Below are 23328 nucleotides of genomic sequence, written 5' to 3'. Positions count from 1 at the left end.
TCTTCCTCTCTAGCCAAGCGAGATCTCGTAGGCATTCATGCTCGATACGCTCAGCTCGTCCTTGTTCGTGACTCCATCCCTCACCCTCTGTCCCTCCCTCTCGCCCTCCTTTCTCAATGCTTCTCTTTTACTTAGTGGTTCTCCTCCATTCTCCCCTCTTTGTTCCCCCTACAGATTGCCTGGAGGCTCCTCCCTGTTGAGGTGAATGTGAGTGGTGTATATGTGTGCGAGTATGTTAGTATAGATAGCTTGGATTGTGTGATTACAAGGACCTTGTTGACATCCATTAGGAGTTTTCAGTTTAATTACACCTAATTACAGGCAACAAAAAATGTTTCAAAGGTGCCATGGTAATATTCAAGTGGATTGATAGGCAGGAAAAAGCAGAGATAAAATCTGATGACTTCGAATATGCAGCTGTAAGATGCATAAGATATCCTAATGTACTAATTAGAATATCCTTTGGCTTATCATTACAAAAGGTTAAAATGTAAAATTAAATTCAAATTAATTAGATCAAATTAAAAATTTCTTAAGTGCAAAACAGGTCTAATTGGCTGTAAGCCAACAACAAACACCATTGCAGTGCTATGATGCATTGTATATGAATTGTACATTGAGTATAATAAAGACATACATTAAACGAGAAAGTTAGGATGCGATGCAATTCTACACCACTGTACGAACTACAATTATAATAATGTGGCGACCATGGCTCAGGGTGTAGAGACGGTCGTTCAATAACCAGTAGGTCGGCTGTTAGATCCCCGCTCTCCCCCTCTTATGACGATGAAGTTGTCAGTTGATATGCAGTTGTTATGTCTCTAGTGATGATGAAGTTGTCAATTGCCATGCAGTTGCTATGTCCCTTGTCATGATGAATTTGTCAATTACTATGCAGTTGTCAGTTGCTATGAAGTTTTGATGTCTCTTTTGATGATGAAGTTGTCAATTGCCATGCAGTCGCTATGTCCCTTGTGATGATGAATTTGTCAGTTGCTATGCAGTTGTTATGTCTCTAGTGATGATTAATGTGTCAGTTACTATGCAGTTTCTATGCCCCCTTTGATGATGAAGTTTGTCAATTGCCATGCAGTTGCTATGTTCCTTGTGATGAATTTATCAATTACTATGCAGTTGTTATGCCTCTAGTGATGATGACGTTGTCAATTGCCATGCAGTTGCTATGTTCCTTGTGACGATGAAGTTGTCAATTGCCATGCAGTTGCTATGTCCCTTGTCATGATGAATTTGTCAATTACTATGCAGTTGTCAGTTGCTATGAAGTTTTGATGTCTCTTTTGATGATGAAGTTGGCAGTTGCTATGTCTTATGATGACGAAGTTGCCCATTGCTATGCAGTTGTCATGTCTCTAGTGATGATGACATTGCCAGTTACTATGCAGTTTATATGTCCCCTTTGATGATGAAATTGTCAGTAGCCATGCAGATGCTATGTCCCTTGTGATGATGAATTTGTCAGTTTTTATGCAGTTGTTATGTCTGTTCTGATGATGACGTTGTCAGTAGCTATGCATTGGTTATGTCTCTAGTGATGATGAAGTTGTCAATTGCCATGCAGTCGCTATGTCCCTTGTGATGATGAATTTGTCAATTACTATGCAGTTGTCAGTTTCTATGACGTTTTGATGTCATTTTTGATGATGAAGTTGGCAGTTGCTATGTCCTATGATGATGAAATTGTCAGTTGCTATGCAGTTTTTATGTCTCTAGTGATGATTAATGTGTCAGTTACTATGCAGTTTATATGTCCCCTTTGATGATGAAGTTTGTCAATTGCCATGCAGTTGCTATGTTCCTTGTGATGAATTTATCAATTATATGCAGTTGTTATGCCTCTAGTGATGATGACGTTGTCAATTGCCATACAGTTGTTATGTTCCTTGTGACGATGAATTTGTCAATTACTATGTAGTAGCTATGTCCCTTTTGATGATTAAGTTATCAGTAGCTATACAGTTGCTATGTCCCTTGTGATGATGACATTGTCAGTTTCCATGGCAGTAGCTATGGTCTGGTATTAGTCACTCTTTTTTTGTCTACTCACTATAATTTTTTTCATATAGGCCTTTATTCTGTCTATAGAATTGAAAATAGTCCTAGCGCGACTTGCTCAGTGACACTTTTGTCAGTACGTCAAGGTTTCTCTCAGCACAGTGAAATTTCCTATCCTGACTCCTACATGTTAGGTTTCTGCCTTTCAAGGTTGCTTCCATGCATCCAGCTTGCTCTCTCAAATAGAGATTTTACCTCAACCCTTTTCTTCGAGTCCATCACAATCCAGCCATGCTCTCTTTTGTTACTTTGTATTTTTGTACATAAAGATTCTGTTTCACAACTCCCGTGTCTTGCGTTTAGGTCCTACCTCCGCACGTATGTGACAGGTGCACCCAGTTAAAGTGTCTAGTGTATCATTTATTTTGATACATTAAATGTATGACAGACTGAATCTGAAACAGTTATTTGAAATGTGAAAACATAAATGTTAAACATGAAAAGCAAAAGAAAGATGTAGAATTGTCTTGTGTGTGTGTGTGTGGGAATCAATGTATGCGTGTGTGCTCATGATGATGGCAGTACACACTTTAAATAAGAGTATAAGAGAGAATTAAACATGCACCATGAGCTGTTGTGTGGTGAACAGTGGACCGGCAAGGAGCAGGGACAACCCTGAGGTAGAGAGATGACCAAGTTAAGAGGAGTAATGGTGAGGGAGGAGTGGGAGGGAAATCCGAGCGGGATGCTGGCACAACTGGTGCTCTTCAGCACGCCAACATTGTCAGCGAGAGGGTTTACCATCATCTTATGCACAAAATACAATAAGAACGCATCGCCCTATCATTACTTGTTTGTTCTCATGGGCTATACTTTTCGTCACGATACACCCCCTCGCTTCTGCGTCATCTTCATTGTCACTTCTCTCCCTCCTCACTTTCAGCATATCGTCTTTTTACCCTGTCCTCATCTTAGTATCAATTGTAGCCTTTTACTCTCTGCTCTTTTTTGTATGATCAACCTCCATCTCCATCTGCAGTCCCCTTTACCCACTCTCTTTTTTGTATCCCTCTTGCCAGCCCCTCTATGTTGGGCTCCAGGGTCCAAGAGCAGCTGAGCATAGCTTAACTGCGGTAAAATGACAGCATCACTGCAGAGATTACCAGCGCTTGTGCAGTGCAGCTCCACCAACGTGTCTACATGTGTGGGCTCGTAAGTCGTTGGGGTGGGGGGTGGGGGGGCCGGAGGGGCTTGGCCAGCAATGTAAGTCGCTTGTAAACCATATCTAATGACTCTCTCCCATTAGGGCGTCATTTGATTTAATGGGAATTATTCTCACATGTTACTGTTATAGAGATTGGATCATGCCTGATGTTGATAAGTCTTTTTTTTTTTTTTTACCCTGCACTCAAGGCCTCAACGGGCTACTGTCATGTGGATTTCATTGGAATTCCATTCCCACTGCAGTGACTTTTGATCACTTTTCCGATCAAAGTGGCACACAGTGTAATACAAACGTGATTACTCACTCCTCAGTGCAGAAGGAGCTTGTGACTGAGAAAATTTAAAGAAAATATATGGTGATTAAACTGTATTTTTGCACACTGTGAACATTTAGGAAACCTTCCCGCGATTGTAAAGATTTTGGAAATGCTTGCCATCCCTAGTCTAAACACGGCCTTCTGATTAATATTGTGTTTGTGGAATATGAATTAAGCAGCAAAATCAAACAGTTTTGATCAATCTCAGGGGGCGGCCATTTTGTCTTATACCGCCACTTGTTGTCGACGGAAAATGACATCACAGTTCCTATGGGCTCAGCTGGTCACTTGACCAAACCCAGAAAACAAGTAAGCCGTGATTGGTCGTTACCTGATCGCTTAGGCACTGTGATGTTATTTTCAGTTGACTGTAAGTGGCAGCACAAAGCAAAATGGCGGCCCCCTGAGATGGAAAAAAATTGCTGCTGCTTCTTCTTTCTGCTTAATTCATATTGCACGGATGAAATATAAATCAGAAAGCCGTGTTTAGACCTTCCGTTTAAACATGTGTTTTCAACTTTTATGTCAGTGTTTGCGAATACTCTACTCATTTTTAATGATAATAATAATAATAATAATAATAATATTTTTTATTTTCAATGTACTTTATATTTATTTTTAATATACTTTATATTTCATCTCAAAATCTTTGATGTAAAAAATTCCATTAACTATATTAACTTGCATTTTCATGATGCTGCTGTTGTTTGTCTTTCAAATATATCACTATTCAATTCTTAACAGCAAAATGTAAATCAATCTCTATTCCATTATTAACAGATTTGATCAACTTTCTAGATTTGAAGCTGTACAACCAGTTGATTCCAACTGCATCTTTATGTCTTCACAAAATTATCCCGGGTCTAGGAGTAAAATCCAGGGGGAGACACCTTTTATAGAGGAAAATGTCTTAGTGGGATTTTACTCTACTGTACGAATCAACATAAAAGTGAAAATTAAGGATAAAAGCTGATAGAGGAAATTAAACAGAGGTCTGAAAGTAGATATTGCAGAGAGAAAGGAAGGCAGAAGTGCCACTGCATTAGATGGCGTATTAAGATTATGAATAAAGCAAGGAGGCTCTTTTGCGTGGTGCTGAAGCAGTTCTTGACGCTGAGAGCAATGAGCATCAAAGCATGAAATCAGAGAAGAGGTCTTGAATGCAGCTCAGCTCTCCTACCACTCTCTCGGGGCTTGGAGGGTGTTTCTCGGGGTGTAATGGGACAGCAAACATTAGGATTCATTATTTCTTTTGTTGCCTCTCATGGTTTTGAATCTCATTTATACTTCTCACTTCCTTGGTACACATTGTTACATCCAGGAGCCGTGGGCTTACATGGCTTCCTTTGAATGGGGCTTTCTAATATTAATTTCATAAGATGATCGATCTCATCAAAGGAAACAAAGGGGAAGACTGGCCAAATGAAGGTGCATGTACGATGGTGCTCAGTACTATGTCCATTGAATTGAAGCAAAACATGTAGTGCTAACTGTTGAAAGGGGAAATCAACCCCTGGGGCAAGACACGAGTGGCTGAGGGCACTGATTGGTTGACACGAGGAAGGCCAGGATTACACGTAACAAGACCAAGGGAGACGCGCAAGGAAAAACAGAACACAACAAATCATGACAGAAACTTAAAGAAACATGACAAAATCAAACAGAACCCGAACTAAACCTAAACTATGACAAAAGTAAAATAAAAACAAACCAAAAACCTAACCCGAACCATGACACAGGTAACAACCAATCACGGCTCAGCTTCAGAAACAGGTGAGCCCTGATTGGTCATTACCTGAGCCCTGAGCAACTGTGAGTCGGCAAAATGGCCGCCCCATGAGATGGATAAAAACAGGTGGATTTTGCTGCTTAACTCATAATCCACAAACAAAGTATTAATCATAATACTATGATATATGTATAGAACATATTTTAAATACATTTTTAACTTCCCCTTTAAGTCGTAACATTCAATTTAATGACATCATTACTTTATGATCTTATAATGCTCAACAATACAGAATCCTATTGTTTTTACTAAAACCATAATTTTTTTGCCTTGTTTAATTATACCAAATACTTTATGTTTGCTATTTTATGAATCAGTTTCCATCACATATTTAAATTGGTCTTATATTGTGAGTGATGTGTTTTGACACGCCAACACACAGTATCACCGGCAAAAAACCTTTTGGCTTAGCCTGACAAGTCTCCTGACAACTGTCATTTTCTGACGTTGCACCACGTTCATGTGGGTCATCACGTCAAAAATTCTGCTGTATTTGATTCACGTCAATGATGCCTGTGTACGAGCTGGCTTCCATTCACACAGTTTTCTGTGTAATGTATCAGAAGTGATGCTTTTCTTCTCTCGGCGGTTTCACAGTCAGCCGTAATTTGTCTTTAAACTACGCTCAACTGAGCTGACGTGTATCGATTTTGTTCCTCTTCTTTGTCTGCCGACACATAAGAGGTCTCGGATTTTTTTCCCATCTAAATCAATGACGGAGCAGCAGTGTGTAACCATACAAAGTCCTAAAGTTTCATTAATTAAAATACCTGGCTGTCCAGCTTTATCATTTCAAATATGTTCTCTATTGATTAGCTGACTCCAGAGTGAATGTCAGTGTGACGCAATGCTGCGTTATTTTACGCTCCATCATGTGCACAATGGGAGATGTAAGATGTGTACTATTAAGAAGAGTGTACACTCACTGGCCACAACATTAGGTACCCCTGCTTGATCTTATAACTAGGACGGAGTATCATGGCTACAATGAACACACTCTTTTTTTTCTTTTTTTTTTGTGATGAGAAAAGGGGCAATGTTGCATGAATTTTATGTTTTTACTAATAATTTTGTGCCTTTTTCTCTTATTTTTTTCTGGTATATTATGACTTTTCAGGGTTTTTCCTAGCTCAAAATGAGGCAGAGGTGGTATCTTCCTGACTATGATGGGTGACTACCGATACCAGGTATTGGTATCGGTGCCAATACCAGTCTTATTTTATGGTATCGGTACTCACGGCGGTGACCTATACCAGCCACAGGAAGTTAACGGAAAGCGTAGAAGAAGAATCAGCAAAGAAGACTTTATTGCAATGTCCAGAACAAACATGGCTTTGCATGTATCGAAACAACATGAAAAAGACAAACACAGGAGAAGTGACAATGGCGGGTGATTCAAGTACAACACCTTTTGTTGAACGTGGGAATAAAGAAGCAAAATATTAAAATATAAGCTAAGGAGGCTGCGCAAAACGACTATGACACGGCTATCCGCCATTGTTGTTGACAGACTGAAGCTTCGTGCGCAGTCACGCGGGAATTGGCGCAAACGTCATCAATCTGCGACCATTACGTCATCACTGTAGAAGTATCCTACATATGGTGTACAGACAGACGCGTTTTGAAATCGTTCCACTCTGGAGCCCGGTTTCAAAAGTGATCGGTTTCAAGCTCCGAAACCGCGCCATCGTGTGGACGAACAGCCTAAACGGTAAGAAACTTGTGAGGATGCATTGAAACTGGCTTTCGTGTGGACGGGGCCTTAGGTGGAGGTGGCTGCCTCTGAATTTTGTACACAGGAAAAACCCTGCTTTTTCTTTTCATATATTTGTCCTTTTCTTTGTCTTTATTTACTCTGCCAGAGCAAACTAATTGTCGTTGTAGTTTGGTGTACAACTGCACTGCATGATACAGAGAGTTGACCATTATATGTTGATATTGCGTGTAGAGGCAGTGAAAAATTACAAGACTCACAACCCATTTCTTGTGGCCACAGAAACAATATTACGTTGCCCTGAGATGACTCCCAACCTTTCTTTTGGCCATTTAGCATTTAGCGACAGACCTCTCTTTGTTCCGTGATATTATTTTTGAGTTACAGTATATGTGACACTACAATGTACTGCCCTGCTCTTTATTGGGGCCAGCGTTGCTGACATCATACGCCGAGCTGGCGTGCAGCAAGCTGGACAGAACATCGATAAATTCATTGCGTAATTGACTGTCCTGTGTAGGGTATATTCATTTGTCAACTCTTTTTAATGCACTGCACGTAGGAAGGAGTGCAGGTGCTTTCTTGTTCTATCTGGTGCCTGTCTGTCTATGCCAATAAACCCTTGACAAAGTAGACGCAAGATGTAAGATATGATGGTTTCTCTGACGCACAATTTCCGCATTGTTCCAAACGCAGCATGTGACGTGTATACATTAAAGACTGCTGGGGAGTATGTAGTGTGCTGCTAAATATGACCTCTCGCTTGATTTTAGCCCCTGAAGCAAGAGAGCCCAGCAGATTTTGCTCAAAGCTAAGGAAAGGATCATTGCAGACATCACTGAGAGTATGTAAACGCACATTGCCATTGGGTTTCTTGCAGTGAGGATGAATAAAGTTGACTGCATGGTCAGTGTGTTGGTCAGCATATCACAGCCTCAAGTTTGCTATCCATATGCTATCAAAATTTGTGCAATCAAGATGATGATCAATAGACACACGGTCTTGTGACTCTTGTTGTCCCATTTTTAAAACTAAAAGAGTCGTAATACATGACATTATTGATGAGAATGTGATCTCACTAGTATGCAGTTCAAGTAAAGTGTTTGCTGGTTTTGGTTTCAGGTTCATTGGCACCACGTTTCATTTGCAACTTTTGGAATCAATATTTGCATTGCATAAATGCTCAATTGATTGCAGATGTGATTCGTCAATGTGTCGACTGCCTTTTTTATTTTTTTTAGCTACTAACCTATTAATTTAATGATGCAATAAGTGCATACACACCAATTAATTTCTAGCAAGGATATATTTATTATTATTTTTTTTTTTAAACTACAATTCACAAGAATTGTTCATATATTTGTCATAGAAATTCTCAGAATTGTTATTGTGCTGAAAATGTATTCAAAGCTTATTCTCATGTCATGTCATAAGTCACTCGAGGTAGCGTGCACACATACGTACCCCATGCGGGTCAGCATAATCTGTTAGACGTTCAAATACATGCAAATTCAAACTCTAAAAAAGTAAAGCAATGTCAATTATGGAACATCACTTGCTGAAAATGGTTGCAGTTTATAATTGTTTTGTTTTGAAAACAGCTTCCATAGGGAAGAACATTCTGCACTAATGAAGGCACAAGTCTAATAATGCTTCATTAAACTTTTCGCACTTTGCCCGCAGAATTGTTTCTTTTGTTGTTGCTGCAATGATTAGATTATAAAACCTTTCTGTGCCTATGAGAGAATGTGTTATGTTAAGCAGGGAGTGAAGTAGTAATTGATTTAGTCAAGTTTATAAATATGTTCATAATATACAGTTGCATTATATCCTGAGAAACAATTCACAGGAGTATTTAGACTAATTGTTTCCCCCAAAAAGAATGCATTATTAATCATCACGTGTAAATAACCTTTCCAATGACAAGTGAATCAGTCGAATCGTTTCTGAAGATGGCCTTTACAAGAAAAACGCACAAAAGTCAAGCTCTGTCTCTCTGCTTCCCTTTGCAGGGAGCGTCGTTTACCTGGGGATGATGCTGGGAGCGTTCTTTTGGGGAGGAATGTCTGACAAAGTGGGCCGCAGACAGTGCCTCCTCATTTGCATGTCCACAAACGGCTTCTTCGCCTTCCTGTCGTCTTTCGTCCAGGGATACGGCGTCTTCCTTGTTTGTCGCCTCGCCGCAGGGTTCGGGTAAGACTGCTGAGACTGGAGGTCACGCGAGGGCCAATTTGTTTGCTGAAATGATTTGGAGGTCAAACCAGGGATGTTTCCATTTTCGTGTTTACTTCGCATCCCTTTGTATCAAGCGTTACTGTCGTCATCCTCATTATTACTTCCTTTGCTGACGAAAAGCTGGAATCAATTTAATTTAATGATCGCTTAAAGTCTAATTCGCTTACCCCTTTACAGCATAGGGACTGTAAAACACTTTAAATATATATCAGCTGTTTTGCCCCGAGACATTTACTTTCCCTGCTGTTGTAATGCAATGTAAAGTTTCATTCAGTTTGATTGTTTTTTATTTTATATATTATTATTTTTAAATTTGATATATACATTCACCAACATAAAGTACACCTGAACAACTGACTGTGCTCTTGTTCGCCATTTGTGGACCCTGTCAGAAATGTGTTCATTTATCTACCGTATGTACGTATATTATTGTGATTGATTTTTTTATTATTATTTTTTGCGTGCGTGCGTGTGAGTGTGTGTGTATTCATTAGTTCACCAAAAACCTATTAAAAATCCCATACCGTTCACCTAAACCGAACACCGCCGTCAGGAGACCCGAGGAAGGACCAAAGAAAAAAAAGGAAAGTGAAATCCAGCACCGACCAGACACCACCCACCGGGCCACCAACCAGAATCCTTCACCAACCCCAGAAACATCTAAATTCCAACAAATCAGGGAGACCTCAAGAGACCAAAGGAGAGACTGAGGAAAGGAAGGAAGGACAGATGAAGCAGAGTGAGATCCACAGACACCAGCGTCACCCCAACACGGTCCGCGCCCCAACCGAACGCACCCCACCGGTCCACAGCCCCCACTCCCCCCACGTACCCCCGCCCCCCATCCACCCCAACCCAGCCCCAGCCGCCCCCAGGCCCCTAAACCCCCAGACATCCCCCCAACAAAGCCGCCCCCCACCTCCACCAACCGGCAGCCCCCCCAGCCCCCGACCCCCCAGCTCCCAGGCATCGGCGCCGAAGAGGGGCCGGACAGCGGAGCGGAGAGGGCACCCGCGCCCACCCACCGCCGCGTGGAGGGACGGAACACCGGGGGCAGAAGGGGAGATGGGGGCACCGGAGGACGGTCGGCACCCCCGAACCCCAGGCCCAGCGGGGAAAGGCCCCGGTCGTCACTCCAGCGTTCTTAGTGAAAGCTAACTCCTGTTACTGAGTCCGCCAGCTCGCCGACTGGCGAACTCTACCCCTAAACCTTGAATGTGACTCCACCCAGTGTATATACAAGTGTGTGTGTGTGTGGTGCATTAAAAATTGGGAGCAGGTGAACCGGAGCAGAGGGAAATGATATCCCCACGCTCCGATCCACCCGCCTCCCAGGCATGTCAGTGAGTGTATGTGGTGCATTAAAAAAATAAATGGGGGGGGGGGGGCGGCGGGAACACGGACAGGGGACCGCAGCACTGCTCTATACTGTGGTCTGCCCCAACCGATGGCACCCCTCCTCCCCCACACACACAGTTGTGTGGTGCATTAAAATTGGAGGGGAGTTGTAGGGCGAAGACGGTGTTTCCACCCCCCAAAGCGTGTTATGTGCCCTATATGTCTATAAAAGTGTATTGTGCAAAACTAGTGCAGTGAGTTAAGAGGAGCGACTGATTGTGATTGATAGCTTGGGGAATGAGTGGTTAATACATCTGGCTCGTAGTCAGGAAATCTGGGTTTAAATCTCTGTTGGAACGTCTCTGGAGTTTGCACGTTCTCCCTGTCTCAACTTTAGTTCTAATAATAATAATAATAATAATAATAATAATAGTGTTTTTTTCTGTAACTGTAAATTTGCTTCCTAAACATAAATTGTTTGAGACACCCTGCTCAACACAATAGTGATTATGTGTTGTGATGTTGAAACTGTTCTTTTGGGAGTTACTGCAGTAATTGCATCTGTAGCTTAGAGTAATTACAAACTGTCATTGCAACCTTTAAGTCAAGACAGGTTGTATAGTGTGTGCCATGTTGTGCTGTAATCCGAGTAATATTGCGATCCAAACGCCTTTTAAGCTCAGTTGTTTAATTAAGAAACACGTGGTAATCGCATCAGAAGATTAAGGTTGAAAAAAAACGTGACGGTTAATGCAACTGCCGTATGTCTCAGTTGAAAATCTTCTAATTTCCACTTTTCTGTGCTTCTTGCAGGATAGGAGGTGCAGTGCCCATTGTTTTCTCTTTCTATGCAGAGGTTTTATCGAGGGAGAAAAGAGGAGAACATTTGAGCTGGCTGTGTATGTTTTGGATGATTGGCGAGATCTACGCATCTGCCATGGCGTGGGCCATTATCCCGCATTATGGTGAGTTAACCAGCTGTATCACACTCGCTTGATGATGTCAGATTGAAGATTTACACTATAGGTGACCCGTGCATGGATGCACCCATGGATAATACTGTTTACAATGTTGCCTTTTGATATGAGTGACACGACTCGTGAGTTTTTCGAGATGAAGAAATAGTGATGATGTGATTTCAATTCGCTCACAAATTTAATTTAGTATCTTTATTTACTGTACGTTGCTGGCATAGATAAAATCATGGAAAAGTTATTGGACCACCCTTGTTTCTAATCTAATGTTTCATGGTGTAAAATGATCTACTAGTATACAGTACAAAATGGTTGTAAATAAATATGAAAAAGCTTGAATTTGTTTGAAAAGTTTGACAGTTTCTACAAATGTATCTCGGTACTGCTTGGGTTAGGTTATAATGAAATGCAGCTGGTCCCTTTCAAAAGCAGTGGTAGTGTCTGTCCTTTTGTCACCTCTGTCACGATTGGACGCCATACTGTAGAGAAGGGTTTCACAAAAATGAACTGTATGCCAAATTCAGTATGGCATGTTCAGGAGACATGTACACGACGGCAAGGGACCGCGTAAACATCCATTTGAATTGTTTGCCTAAGCTAATAACGGATGTCCGTTAGCTTAGCTTGCCGTTGCCTTGGATGGGTCGCTAGTGCCATCTTGGCCACAACATAGGTGTGTCTGTTAGCCAGTAGTATAGTCTGTACTGTATACGTTTGACAACAGCAGCACAACCCGGAAATATGTGTATTAGTCATAAATTGACAGTAAACAATAGAGGCCAATTCTACAACAGACTTGGACAATTACTGTACAAAAATCTGTTTTCTGCCCGTTAAATCACAGCTCACCTGCTTTCTGAAGCTGAGCCGTGATTGGTTGTTAGCCCTGAGCAGCTGTGATGTCATTTTCAGTGGCAAAATGGCCGCCCTCTGAGATGGATAAAAAAGAAAAGAAAAAAGAGTGGATTTTGCAGCTTAATTCATGATACTTGATAGTACGTTACGAAGCTCTGTTATCGGTGCAGAAACAATCACCTAATAGCATTGATTTGCTCCCAGTGTAAGTACAGAGGTTAAAAAGGTTAACATTATGCATGAATGCCTCGGAGCAGACACTCTGACAGAGTGGAAGATGTTTTTTGTTTTTTTTATCACTGTGTTGCATTTCATATCACCCATGGTAATACACGACATAATGAAAAGAGCTTTCTAATTCATTTTACCCATATTTTTTCTTGCCTTTTTTTTATTTAACCTTATATGTTCCACCCAGCCCCTCGTCTCCTTGTTTTGTTGGCTCTATAACGATGTCCTTCCTTTTATTACCGCACCCTCCTCTCTCTCTCTCTCTCTCTCTCTCTCTCTTTCTCTCTCTCTCTCTCTCCTCCCCATCTTGACAAAGTGTTCTTCTTGATCAAGCATAATTAGGTTTTTCTCCTTGCTTGACCAGGACAAAGCTTGTGCTCGAGCTGATTTATTGCCAGACCGTGCTTTGGCCAACCTGTGACGTCAGTGACTGTGATAGCACTTGTGTGGGTCTGAGCCAGTAGCAGGTCGTGCATTTGGTACCTGGGCCTTCAGTAAGGATTTAATTAATTGACTGAATACTCCACCTTAATCCTAACACTATAACTTTGACAGAAAATGCTGACAAATTTGAAATTTGATTGGTTAAAGAAAAAATGTTGAAGTTACATCGGCCAACACTACGAATTGTGAAGGCCTTGGGCAGATTAGATGAACATGGCAGCACATAGAGGTTGAAATCTATGATATCTATGATATCTATGATATCTATCTATCTATCTATCTATCTATCTATCTATCTATCTATCTATCTATCTATCTATCTATCTATCTATCTATCTATCTATCTATCTATCTATCTATCTATCTATCTATCTATCTATCTATCTATCTATCTATCTATCTATCTATCTATCTATCTATCTATCTATCTATCTATCTATCTATCTGTGATATATATCTATGATATATATCTATCTATATATGATATCTATCTATCTATATATGATATCTATCTATGATATATATATATATCTATGATATATATATATATATATATGATATATATATATATATGATATATATCTATGATATCTATCTATATATGATATCTCTCTATGATATATATCTATGATATCTATCTATGATCTCTCTTTCTCTCTCTCTCTCTCTCTCTCTCTCTCTCTCTCTCTCTCTCTCTCTCTCTCTCTCTCTCTCTCTCTCTCTCTCTCTCTCTGTGTTAATAAAACGGTGTTTAAGCAGATGCAGCAATCTATCTTTGTAGCTTTGGCTGTAGTAGGAGTAGTAGTTGTGAAGGAGTGCTTAGTTGGTCCACCAGACATAGTCAATTATGTACATAATCCCCGTAATGAGATTTCCAATAGCGTGAGTGAAACACAAACCCAGAGGGGAAAGAAGCTAAGATCCATTTCTGTAGAAAAGGCAATCGGTGCTGAACAACTCCATTTTTGCCTCAATTTCCTCCTATCGCTCACTCTGCGCACAGAGAAGAAGACAATCAAGAAATTAAAGCTAAGTCTGAAAAAAGGACAGTTTATTTTGTTAACGTAAAAACCTTGCATGACGGTCATTGTTTAAAAGCTAACGATTGTATGCAAAAATTCATTCCAACATTAGTGCATCAACTGAAAGTGCGATGTGGTACATTGTACAATATCTTGTTAAAATAGATCACTTAAAATAATCTTTTGCATGCTCTCCCATTATGGAAAAAAAAACAAGCCTCCTCCCTCCCATTAAAGCAGATTATATTTTGAGATTAATCCTCAGAAGACATTTTCTGGCATAAACACTAACATTAACCGCCCCACGCTTCCTGACTACCACCTACGCCTGGTAATGGATAATGGCACCGCTCCCCGCGGAGAAGCATCTCCATGAAGCACGATCTGTCGAGAGACGTGGGAGGTCACGATTGGCACTGCAGCATTTTTTTTTTTTTTTTTTTACGGCTTCCTCACAAAACGAAATCAGTGACAGCACATATAAATTGTTATTGTTGTATGTGCACAATTTGCACACTGCACACAAGACATTTGCTTATAAGCACTGCACAAGGTTGTTTCGAATTGCAGGCAAACAGTATTGTCTTGTGCTATTTCTAAATTTTGTAAGAATTGGAGTGTGTTGTCATTTTTGTGTGCAACTACAACATAAGCAGCTGGACTGGCACAAAAAAAAATCGGCCTGACTTCTGTCTAATAAAGTTTTGCCACTGATGTTTATTAATGATGTTTCAGTTTGCTATCTATATTCGAACTGGATTAACGGACTGGTCCCTCTAAATTGTGGGCTAGTCTTTTGTGATAAAATGTAGGAAAATAATCATTTAAAAGCTCTGCAACGGCCCCAAAAGAGGCCGGCCCACTGGGCATCTGCCCTGTGTGTCAGATGGCCAGTCCAGCCCTGGCAGCAACTATTATTACTTCACTGCTTCCACAATTTTTAGGGCACCTACAAAAGTTTTTAGTGGATGTCAGAGTTAACCAATTCATGATAAATAAAATTTCATTTAACACAATGATCAAAAATTGCCAACAGATCTTTCTTTCTGATGCAGATGATGAATCAAAACTGCTGCAGTATGTTGCCAACTCCTGCTGAGGACTTACTCGATGTCAGATTTTGTTTGCCTTAAGTATCGGTGGCTGGTATCGGCACAATACCTGGTATTGGTCCTCACCCATCCCTAATTTCTTTAGTATATAATTGGCTGTCGCTGTGTGTGTATGTATGTGTGTGTGTGTGTGTGCTGGAGTGTATTTAATTTGTGTGTTACAATAATTCATGAGGGAATGCTCGGGGGCGAGATCAGGTGCAATGAAGTTAAACTCAGTTACTTTCAATGCATTCCGTTAACTGATTGAACAATTGTTGAAATAAGAGAGAAAGTGTACTTCCAACCTTCAGGGTGTTTATTTGTCAACTAAGTTGAAGTTTACTGTAAAAGACACAAGAGAATAAAATAATCTATATTTTTAACACCAAAATATTCAAACAAACCATGTGACTTAGTATGACGAATTCCACTGATGTTATGATAATTATATTATCACGTAACAATGCACTGTAGGACTAGAGCAGGGGCAGGGACGATTAGAATTTTTTGATGAATCCTTTCGATTCTTCTTTTACTCCACTGATGTCATGCACTGTGTTTGCAGGATGGAGTTTCAGCATGGGCTCAGCATACCAGTTCCACAGTTGGAGAGTGTTTGTGGTCGTCTGCGCTCTGCCTTGTGTGTGCGCGGTGGTCGCACTTACTTTCATGCCCGAAAGCCCCAGATTTTACCTTGAGGTACAAAACGATGTTTATTTCCCCCAAATTGCTGACAAACAAATGTTCAAGCTTGAAATTGTGACTACAAAATTTGCAGACTCTGCATTATGTATGTATTTCCAAGATATGCATTCAGTGCAATATCACTGTAGTAGTACTACTACTACAAACCGTTGTTGCTTAGTAAGCTGTTGCTGATGCCACAAATGTGTTTTTGCCTGCTGACAGGTGGGGAAGCACGACGAAGCCTGGATGATCCTCAAACAAATCCACGACACCAACATGAGAGCGCGTGGGCAGCCGGAGAAAGTCTTCAGCGTGAGTTTGATTTCTTCCTGGTGCTGCTCCGCTTTGGTTTCTTGATGTTTGAAAGGAAAGCAAAGAGGCTTATTTTCTGCCACAGCTGGGACAGGTTTTAACACTCTCCCGCTCTCTTCGAGGGATCACATCTGCATGATGACATTTCTCAAAGCTGTTCTGTGTCATTCAGGCTTATTTGCAACCCGAACTGCACGTTAAGTTGTCAATGCATTGATGCTGACATCATTTTTTCACTGATTGCGTGAGCAAGATACAATCAAATTCTTAAAGAAAGGTCACGTTAAATCTAGATGAAGACTTTCCATGGGATTCAGTACACTAAAATTCAGATTCACTACACTAAAATTAGACCTGTACCTTGGATAACATTTGTATTCTAGTCTATGCAAAATGGCTTCCACCGAGGAGCAGTTAACATCTCGTGCTGAAGAAGTGGTTGCTAATTTGGCTAAGTGAAGCCCCACTGAGAGTCACAGGCAAAAAGACTCAAGGTTGACCAAATTGTTGTCCCAAAACATTTTTCCCTGGATGAAAACTACTGCTTTGGACGAGGTGTTCCTTTAGCTCCGCCCTCTTTCCTGTGTTCTCGATGGAGTTGGCCAAGGTTGCCTCCACGGCAATGAGACGATGCGCTTGGCGCATCAACTGGGGACACGCAGTCATGCATACATATTCACAATAACACACTAGATTTTTCGCATTATCTTTGGAAGATCTCGTGGCACTAAAAAGCGAGTACCAACAGGTTTTTCAGTCCTGTCTCCCTCTTTTGATTATTGTTCTTAACTCATTCACTGCCATTGACGGCTATAGACGTCAAAAATTAATTTTAACTTTTTCTATTAGTTTAAAATGTTTCCACTTTTGTTAACAAGAGTATGAAATCCTAGCAAAAAATATATTATATAATATAAATATTGTACATTTAGAACAGATATAAAATTTGTGATTAATCGTGAGTTAACTATTGAAGTCATGCGATTAATTACGATTAAAAAATGTAATCGCCTGACGCCCCTAATTTTTTAATAATCTTTTATTTTATTTTTTTGTCTATGTTTTCATACTCTTGTTAACAAAAGTGGGAAAAAAATTAACAAATAGAAATACTTAAAATGAATTTTTGACGTTTATAGGCATCAATGGCAGTGAATGAGTTCATGTTTTTTTGGACTGCCTATGCCTGTTAAGTGAATTTTCCATTCCAATTTCAAATTTAAAAATGTTCCCCCTACTAAGTTGTATTTAGAAGAGCAGACCCTTTAATCTTTAGTCAGTTTGAATTCACACAATGATTGCGCTTATTGCCGTAAATGTATTTCTCAGGTTAACAGGATAAAGATCCCAAAGCAGCTTGATGAATTTGTCGAACTGGAGTCTGAATCCGGAAATCCAGTTTCCAAGGCTATTTTCCGGATGAAGGCTGAAATCCATGGGGTATGTTCTTTCAGCAGATTATTTCTATAAATCTGGGTTTTTTTTAGGCTCACTGCAGAATTCATTTCCTATTCCTCTTCAGATCTACCTGAATCTCATGAAGTGTTTCAACTACCCTATGCGAGAAAATATGATACGACTGGCCATAGTGTGGTTCACGCTGTCTTTCGGGTGAGTGTCCTAATGTCATTTTGTGCTGGGGAACAATCAAATGTAGTTTCATCGGTCAAATAATAGCAATTACGTTTCTGTCATCTCGAGCTCTCCACACTGAGAAGATACATGTTGGCCAAATCAATCACGGTCTTAGGATCAATACTCTTCAGTTGGAGCTGAGACAAATAGTAGTGAAGGCCGGGGGAGTAAAAGCACCCTGAAAATTGGCAGCATCTTTAGACAGTAAATATTATTGTGATTGCAGGTATTATGGTCTGTCTGTCTGGTTCCCCGATGTCATCAAACACCTCCAGGGAGACGAATATGCCTCCAAAGTACAAATCCACAACAATGAACGCATTGAAGACTTCACCTTCAACTTTACCCTTGAGAACCAAATACACAAAAATGGACTTTTCATCAAGGATCGGTAGGATGTTGATGTACAATTTTCTGCAGTTATTGTTTCTCTTTTTTTTGTGTTTCCTGGCACATCGAACGAAGGGAACGTTGGGCTCCAAACACTAAAAGACTGACTGTGTGATTGTTGCCCATCAGATTCATCAACATGAAACTCAAATCCGTCACCTTTGTTGACTCAACCTTTCGTAACTGCTATTTCGATGACGTCACATCGGTGGGATCCTATTTCCATAACTGCACTTTCATCGATACATTCTTCTTTAATACAGGTAAGATGCTTCCAGCGCTTCGAATCGTCCCATTTCTGAGCGAAATTGCGATTTGATCACGTGTGATTTATCTGCGTGTGCAGACATCGACGACTCTAAGCTGATTGACGGCACTGAGGTGGTCAACTGCACGTTCACCCACAACAAGACGGGATGCCAGATGACATTTGATGATGACTACAGCGCCTACTGGGTTTACTTCATCAACTTCTTGGGAACCTTGGCCGTTCTACCTGGGAACATCGTGTCTGCCCTTCTCATGGATAAAACAGGCCGTCTGTCCATGTTAGGTAGGGCAGCTAATTTGGGACGGTTTCATTTTTCAGACTATGAACATCTGTCATGGCGAGTGAGGAGTAGCGTTGATGACAAGACCGAATTGTAGTGACCAGCAGAGTTACTCACTGTTCTTTTCAGTGGGCTTTGTGTAGGAATAGAAAGATTATCGGCCGGGCCAATAATCGATGCCGATATGCAGCTTTTTGGCGAATATCAGTATCGGCCTTTTTTTTTGAAAATCTGGTAGCCGATGATGGATCAATTCAAAACTATGTTAACTTCGGGAAACTATTTATATTTACGTTTTCAGTTAATTTTACAAAATATTCTGCTGACCCTGGAAACTCTCTGCAGCTTTTGTTTTTGTTAGAAATTAAAACAAAAATTTCAGCGATTTTGCAATTTTGGAAAACTTTATTTATAGTAGAAAATCATTGGGTGCCTATTTACTTGTTTAAGTTTTCATTTGACTTTTTAGGACATGCTGATAACCCTTGTAGCTCCCTAGATTTTTTGGGGGGTTTTCATTTTTTATTTTTATTTTTTAAACAAACATGTCTTGCCTAAGAGCAATTAAAAAAAAAATTTCTTGCAAGTACAAATATACTGTATGCTTAAAGACATTTCAACAAAGTTAAGAATTTTATTTTTTAATTTTTTATTGTGATGCTGATGCCAATATTTTCCCTTAAGAGTAAAATTTAAAAAGTTAAATAAATATTGGCTCCAAATATTGGTTATCGGCCTCCCCGATTAATATTAACTAATTTGCTCCCAAAAATGTATAAATACGTTCTATTTTAAATATAACCATGCTCCCAAAGACGTTTTTTTAAAATGTTTTTTTATGCTAGAGCATACAGAAGGTTTTGATGTACTGATGAGAATGGTAATGGAAATTGATAGACAGATAGAAATATACTTTTTTGCCTGATAAAGGAGAGAAGAGAAGAAAATAGATCTTTCTTGTGGTAGGTTCCATGTTTTTATAGCTATAGAACACAATATTCTGTGGGCCTTGCAAAATCACTTAAAATCCAGAAAGACAGCCGGGAGCGAAGGGGGTTGCTTCAGTGAAAATGGTTGGGAGTGAATGAGTTCATCGGAATCGTATCGGCCTTGAACAAACCATATCGGTCTGTCTTTGTGCGTCAGGTGGCTCCATGGTGTTGTCAGGCATCAGCTGCTTCTTCTTGTGGTTTGGCACCAGTGAGTCCATGATGATTTTCATGCTGTGCCTTTACAACGGCCTGAGTATTTCTGCCTGGAACTCTCTGGACGTGGTCACAACGGAATCTTTTCCGACTGCCAGGAGGTAAGTGTCTGATTAGTCAAACTGTAAGTACAGTACAGGACGTGTTTTCTAAGCAGTTGTGTTCAAATGTCTAACTAGTCCTACTTAAAACTGTAGTGGTCACTTATAAATCAGTGATCGCACTGATTACACGCAGTTTGCTACTTAAAGACGATACTCTAATTCTTTCTCTATTTTTTTTTTTTTTACTTCTCTTCTCCCAAAACCTCTCTGCAGAGGAACAGGCTTTGGATTCTGCAACGCCCTGTGTAAGTTGGCTGCCGTCTTGGGGAACCTGATTTTCGGTTCTCTGGTTGGCATCACAAAGGCCATCCCCATCCTGATGGCCTCATCAGTTCTGGTTGGAGGAGGTCTGGTCAGCCTCCGGTTGCCTGACACCAGGGCGAATGTCCTCATGTAACACCAGCTTCACCGTAGTACAACCTTGATAAAAAACATGGAGCTTAAGGGGGCGAAGAGATCATAGAGAAAGGAGTGCAAATGGCTTGGATCACACATGAAGTGGATATAAAAAGTCGACACACCCCAGTGTGCAAATGCTTTGGTTTTGTAATATAAAAAAAATGAGACCAAGATACATCACTTCCTGTGACCTATGAACTCTACAACTCAATTGAAAAAAAAAGTAACTCATTATGCTGTAAAAGTCACATTAATGATATTAAAAGTTTTGAAATGTTTCATATTAGTCTCATTTTTATATTACAAAAAAAAAAATGGCAATTTAAATGAGGTACATAGACTTTTTATATCCACTGCATCTTAACTGTTTTAATCATAACTAGCTTATACGGTAAGTAGCAGTGCAGCAATTTATGCATACCCGACGGTACAGAATTCCTCGCGAGTTTATAAGTAATTTTGGGCATGTTTCCTACTAAAACTTTGGTTCTATGGTGTTATCGCATCGCTTAAGCTCAAGGCTTTTAATATTAATAGTCTTATTAAGAGGAGCCAGATGGGGAGAAAAGTGCAAAACAAGCTGTAATGAGCTCAGTCAACCTGCTGTGTGATAACGGAGGGAATAGATGATCAGACGGAGCGCGCGCACAACGCAGATGCCGGCAGCTGGTTTTCCAGCAAACACCTGACATGTTGCAGATGGTCAGGCAGAGCGCAGACAGGTGCAACGTAAAAATACATGAAAGCTCACACGTAGACGCTCTTTCAGCTTGGACTGTGCCCAACATTCGCTGACAGACTCGATCTGAAACTTCTCCAAAGGAGACGTAGGATATACTGTACCAAGCCCTTTGCATTACCTACCGTGGAAGATTTAAAAAAAAAACGGCATACTTAAAAATATGTTTTTTTCTTGTACCAATAATCTTGCCCTTTTGAACTGACAATTTCATTTCCGTCTGTGTCGTTGGAATGATTGAGTCATACATTGAAACCAAGCCTTGTCCCATTAATAACGGTCTATTATTATTATACGTGCTCTCAGTGCTCTTCCTCTGGTTTTGCTTTGTCGCTCGCTTGTCGCAGTAACCTCCGATCCTGACAGAAAACAAATACTGAATGCCTTTTTAAACGTGCCTCTCCTGAGCTGGAGCAGTCTACCCATAGTCGTGTGGTATCTTGAGGTTGTAGGACAGAATCTGAACAATATATTTATTTAAAAAAAGAAAAAAAAGGTAATCATTATATTTATGTGAGGAGTCAATTCCGCTTCAGTTATTCCAATGCCATATTGTCCTTTAGACATGTTTTTGTTGAATCGTGCAAATAAAACAACAATGCATAAAAATGCAAATACAAACATTTTTATTTTAAAAAATACAATAAAATCATTGTATGATACTATTAATATTTCATAATAAGAACATGTATTTAGTTTAATTTATGGACACATTATAAAATTCTGTACCCCAACATAGAGCTATTCGCTACTTGATAATCGACAAAAAAAACGTCTATATGTGAAGTCAAACCCCAAATTGTCTTTACAATAATATGTTCTATGCAGCCCCATTAGACATGACATTCTGATTAATATTACATTTGTGAAATATGATTTAAACAGAAAAATCCACCCGTTTTTATCCATCTCAGGAGGCGGCCATTTTGCCACTTGCTGTCAGCTGAAAATGACCTCACAGGTGCTCAGATAATGACCAATCACTGCTCAGCTTGCGAATGTCACACGACCAAACTCACAAGACAAGTGAGCCGTGATTGGTCGTTACCTGAGCCCTAAGCAACTGTGATGTCATTTTCAGTTGACAGCAAGTGACAAAATGGCCGCCTCCTGAGATGGATAAAATCCGATAGATTTTGTTGCTTAATTCACATTTCACAAATGCAATATTAAAAAAAAAAAATAGCTTACACACAAAGTGTGCTCTAATTTCTCACTATATGTTTTAAGTCTTACTAAAGATAAAGTGTTATGCCCAATTGTTACATAAATGCACTAATATAAAAGCAATTTTTCATCCAGTATGTGCCGACACTTGCCACGACTAGTTGCAGATCATCATGTTGGAGAGAAATTAATTTTGTGAAACTTATTTTGTTTGAGGTATCGGGGTAATTATTAAATGTACTGTATATGTGAATGAGTGTGTGTGTGTGTGTGAGTGAGTGTGTAAGCATGCATGTGTGTGCATATCATTACCGTGTGTAACTGTGTGCATTCTAGTGTGTAAATAGTGTACATAATCAAAACTGATATTAGTGGAGGTGTGAAATTAACGTGTATAAGCAATTTTGATTGCGTTGTGCCAGCTGCTATGTCCATGATGTGCATCGTTGTGAGTCCTTGGCTTCAAATCCCTATACAACTGCCACTCTCTCCCACTCCCATACCCTGTCTGTGTGTGTGTGTGTGTGTGGGTGCGTGTGAGTGTGCGTGTGTACTTGCATGAAGAAAATCTAACATGTGCTATTTTTGTTTTTGTTTTAACTCTTTCACCAGAAAACGATGGCAATATTCAGATGTTTGTTGAAGAAAAATGTGAATGTATCAATCTTGTAAGTTCTGTCTATCCATTTCATGGAGGCAATCAAATGTATATGGACAATACGTGTGTATCATTGTGACTATTGGGCCTGCCTGTAATTGCTGCAAGCTGTTCTGAAGTCCGAGTGTGAAAATATGTTAAGAAATGAAAAGGGTGGAGTTGCAGTCTGTGTTTCGAAAATATATACAATAAAAAAAACAACGTATGTTCTCTTGCAAATGGTGCGTT

The 23328-nt window shown here is 40.0% G+C and overlaps 1 protein-coding gene across 1 annotated transcript in view; it reads left to right on the top strand.

Moving 5' to 3' along the window:
* sv2ca (synaptic vesicle glycoprotein 2Ca) overlaps positions 1-23281 on the top strand; it is a 34256-nt gene extending 10975 nt beyond the window's left edge. The window contains exons 3-13 of the mRNA XM_086076808.1: positions 9073-9253; positions 11447-11598; positions 15819-15952; positions 16163-16252; positions 17582-17692; positions 17775-17863; positions 18114-18278; positions 18407-18540; positions 18624-18830; positions 19975-20134; positions 20351-23281. Coding sequence (XP_085932934.1) covers positions 9073-9253; positions 11447-11598; positions 15819-15952; positions 16163-16252; positions 17582-17692; positions 17775-17863; positions 18114-18278; positions 18407-18540; positions 18624-18830; positions 19975-20134; positions 20351-20534 — 1607 coding nt within the window. The 3' untranslated portion in view covers positions 20535-23281. The remainder of the gene's footprint in view (positions 1-9072; positions 9254-11446; positions 11599-15818; positions 15953-16162; positions 16253-17581; positions 17693-17774; positions 17864-18113; positions 18279-18406; positions 18541-18623; positions 18831-19974; positions 20135-20350) is intronic.
* Positions 23282-23328: the final 47 nt, after the last annotated feature.

This window comes from Leptonotus elevatus, chromosome 5, assembly GCF_054856555.1.
Source record: "Leptonotus elevatus isolate MCC_2025b chromosome 5, RoL_Lele_1.0, whole genome shotgun sequence".
Lineage (NCBI taxonomy): Eukaryota > Metazoa > Chordata > Actinopteri > Syngnathiformes > Syngnathidae > Leptonotus > Leptonotus elevatus.
Note: the sequence above shows the minus strand (reverse complement) of the source record. Positions and strands in the feature narration are given on the sequence as shown.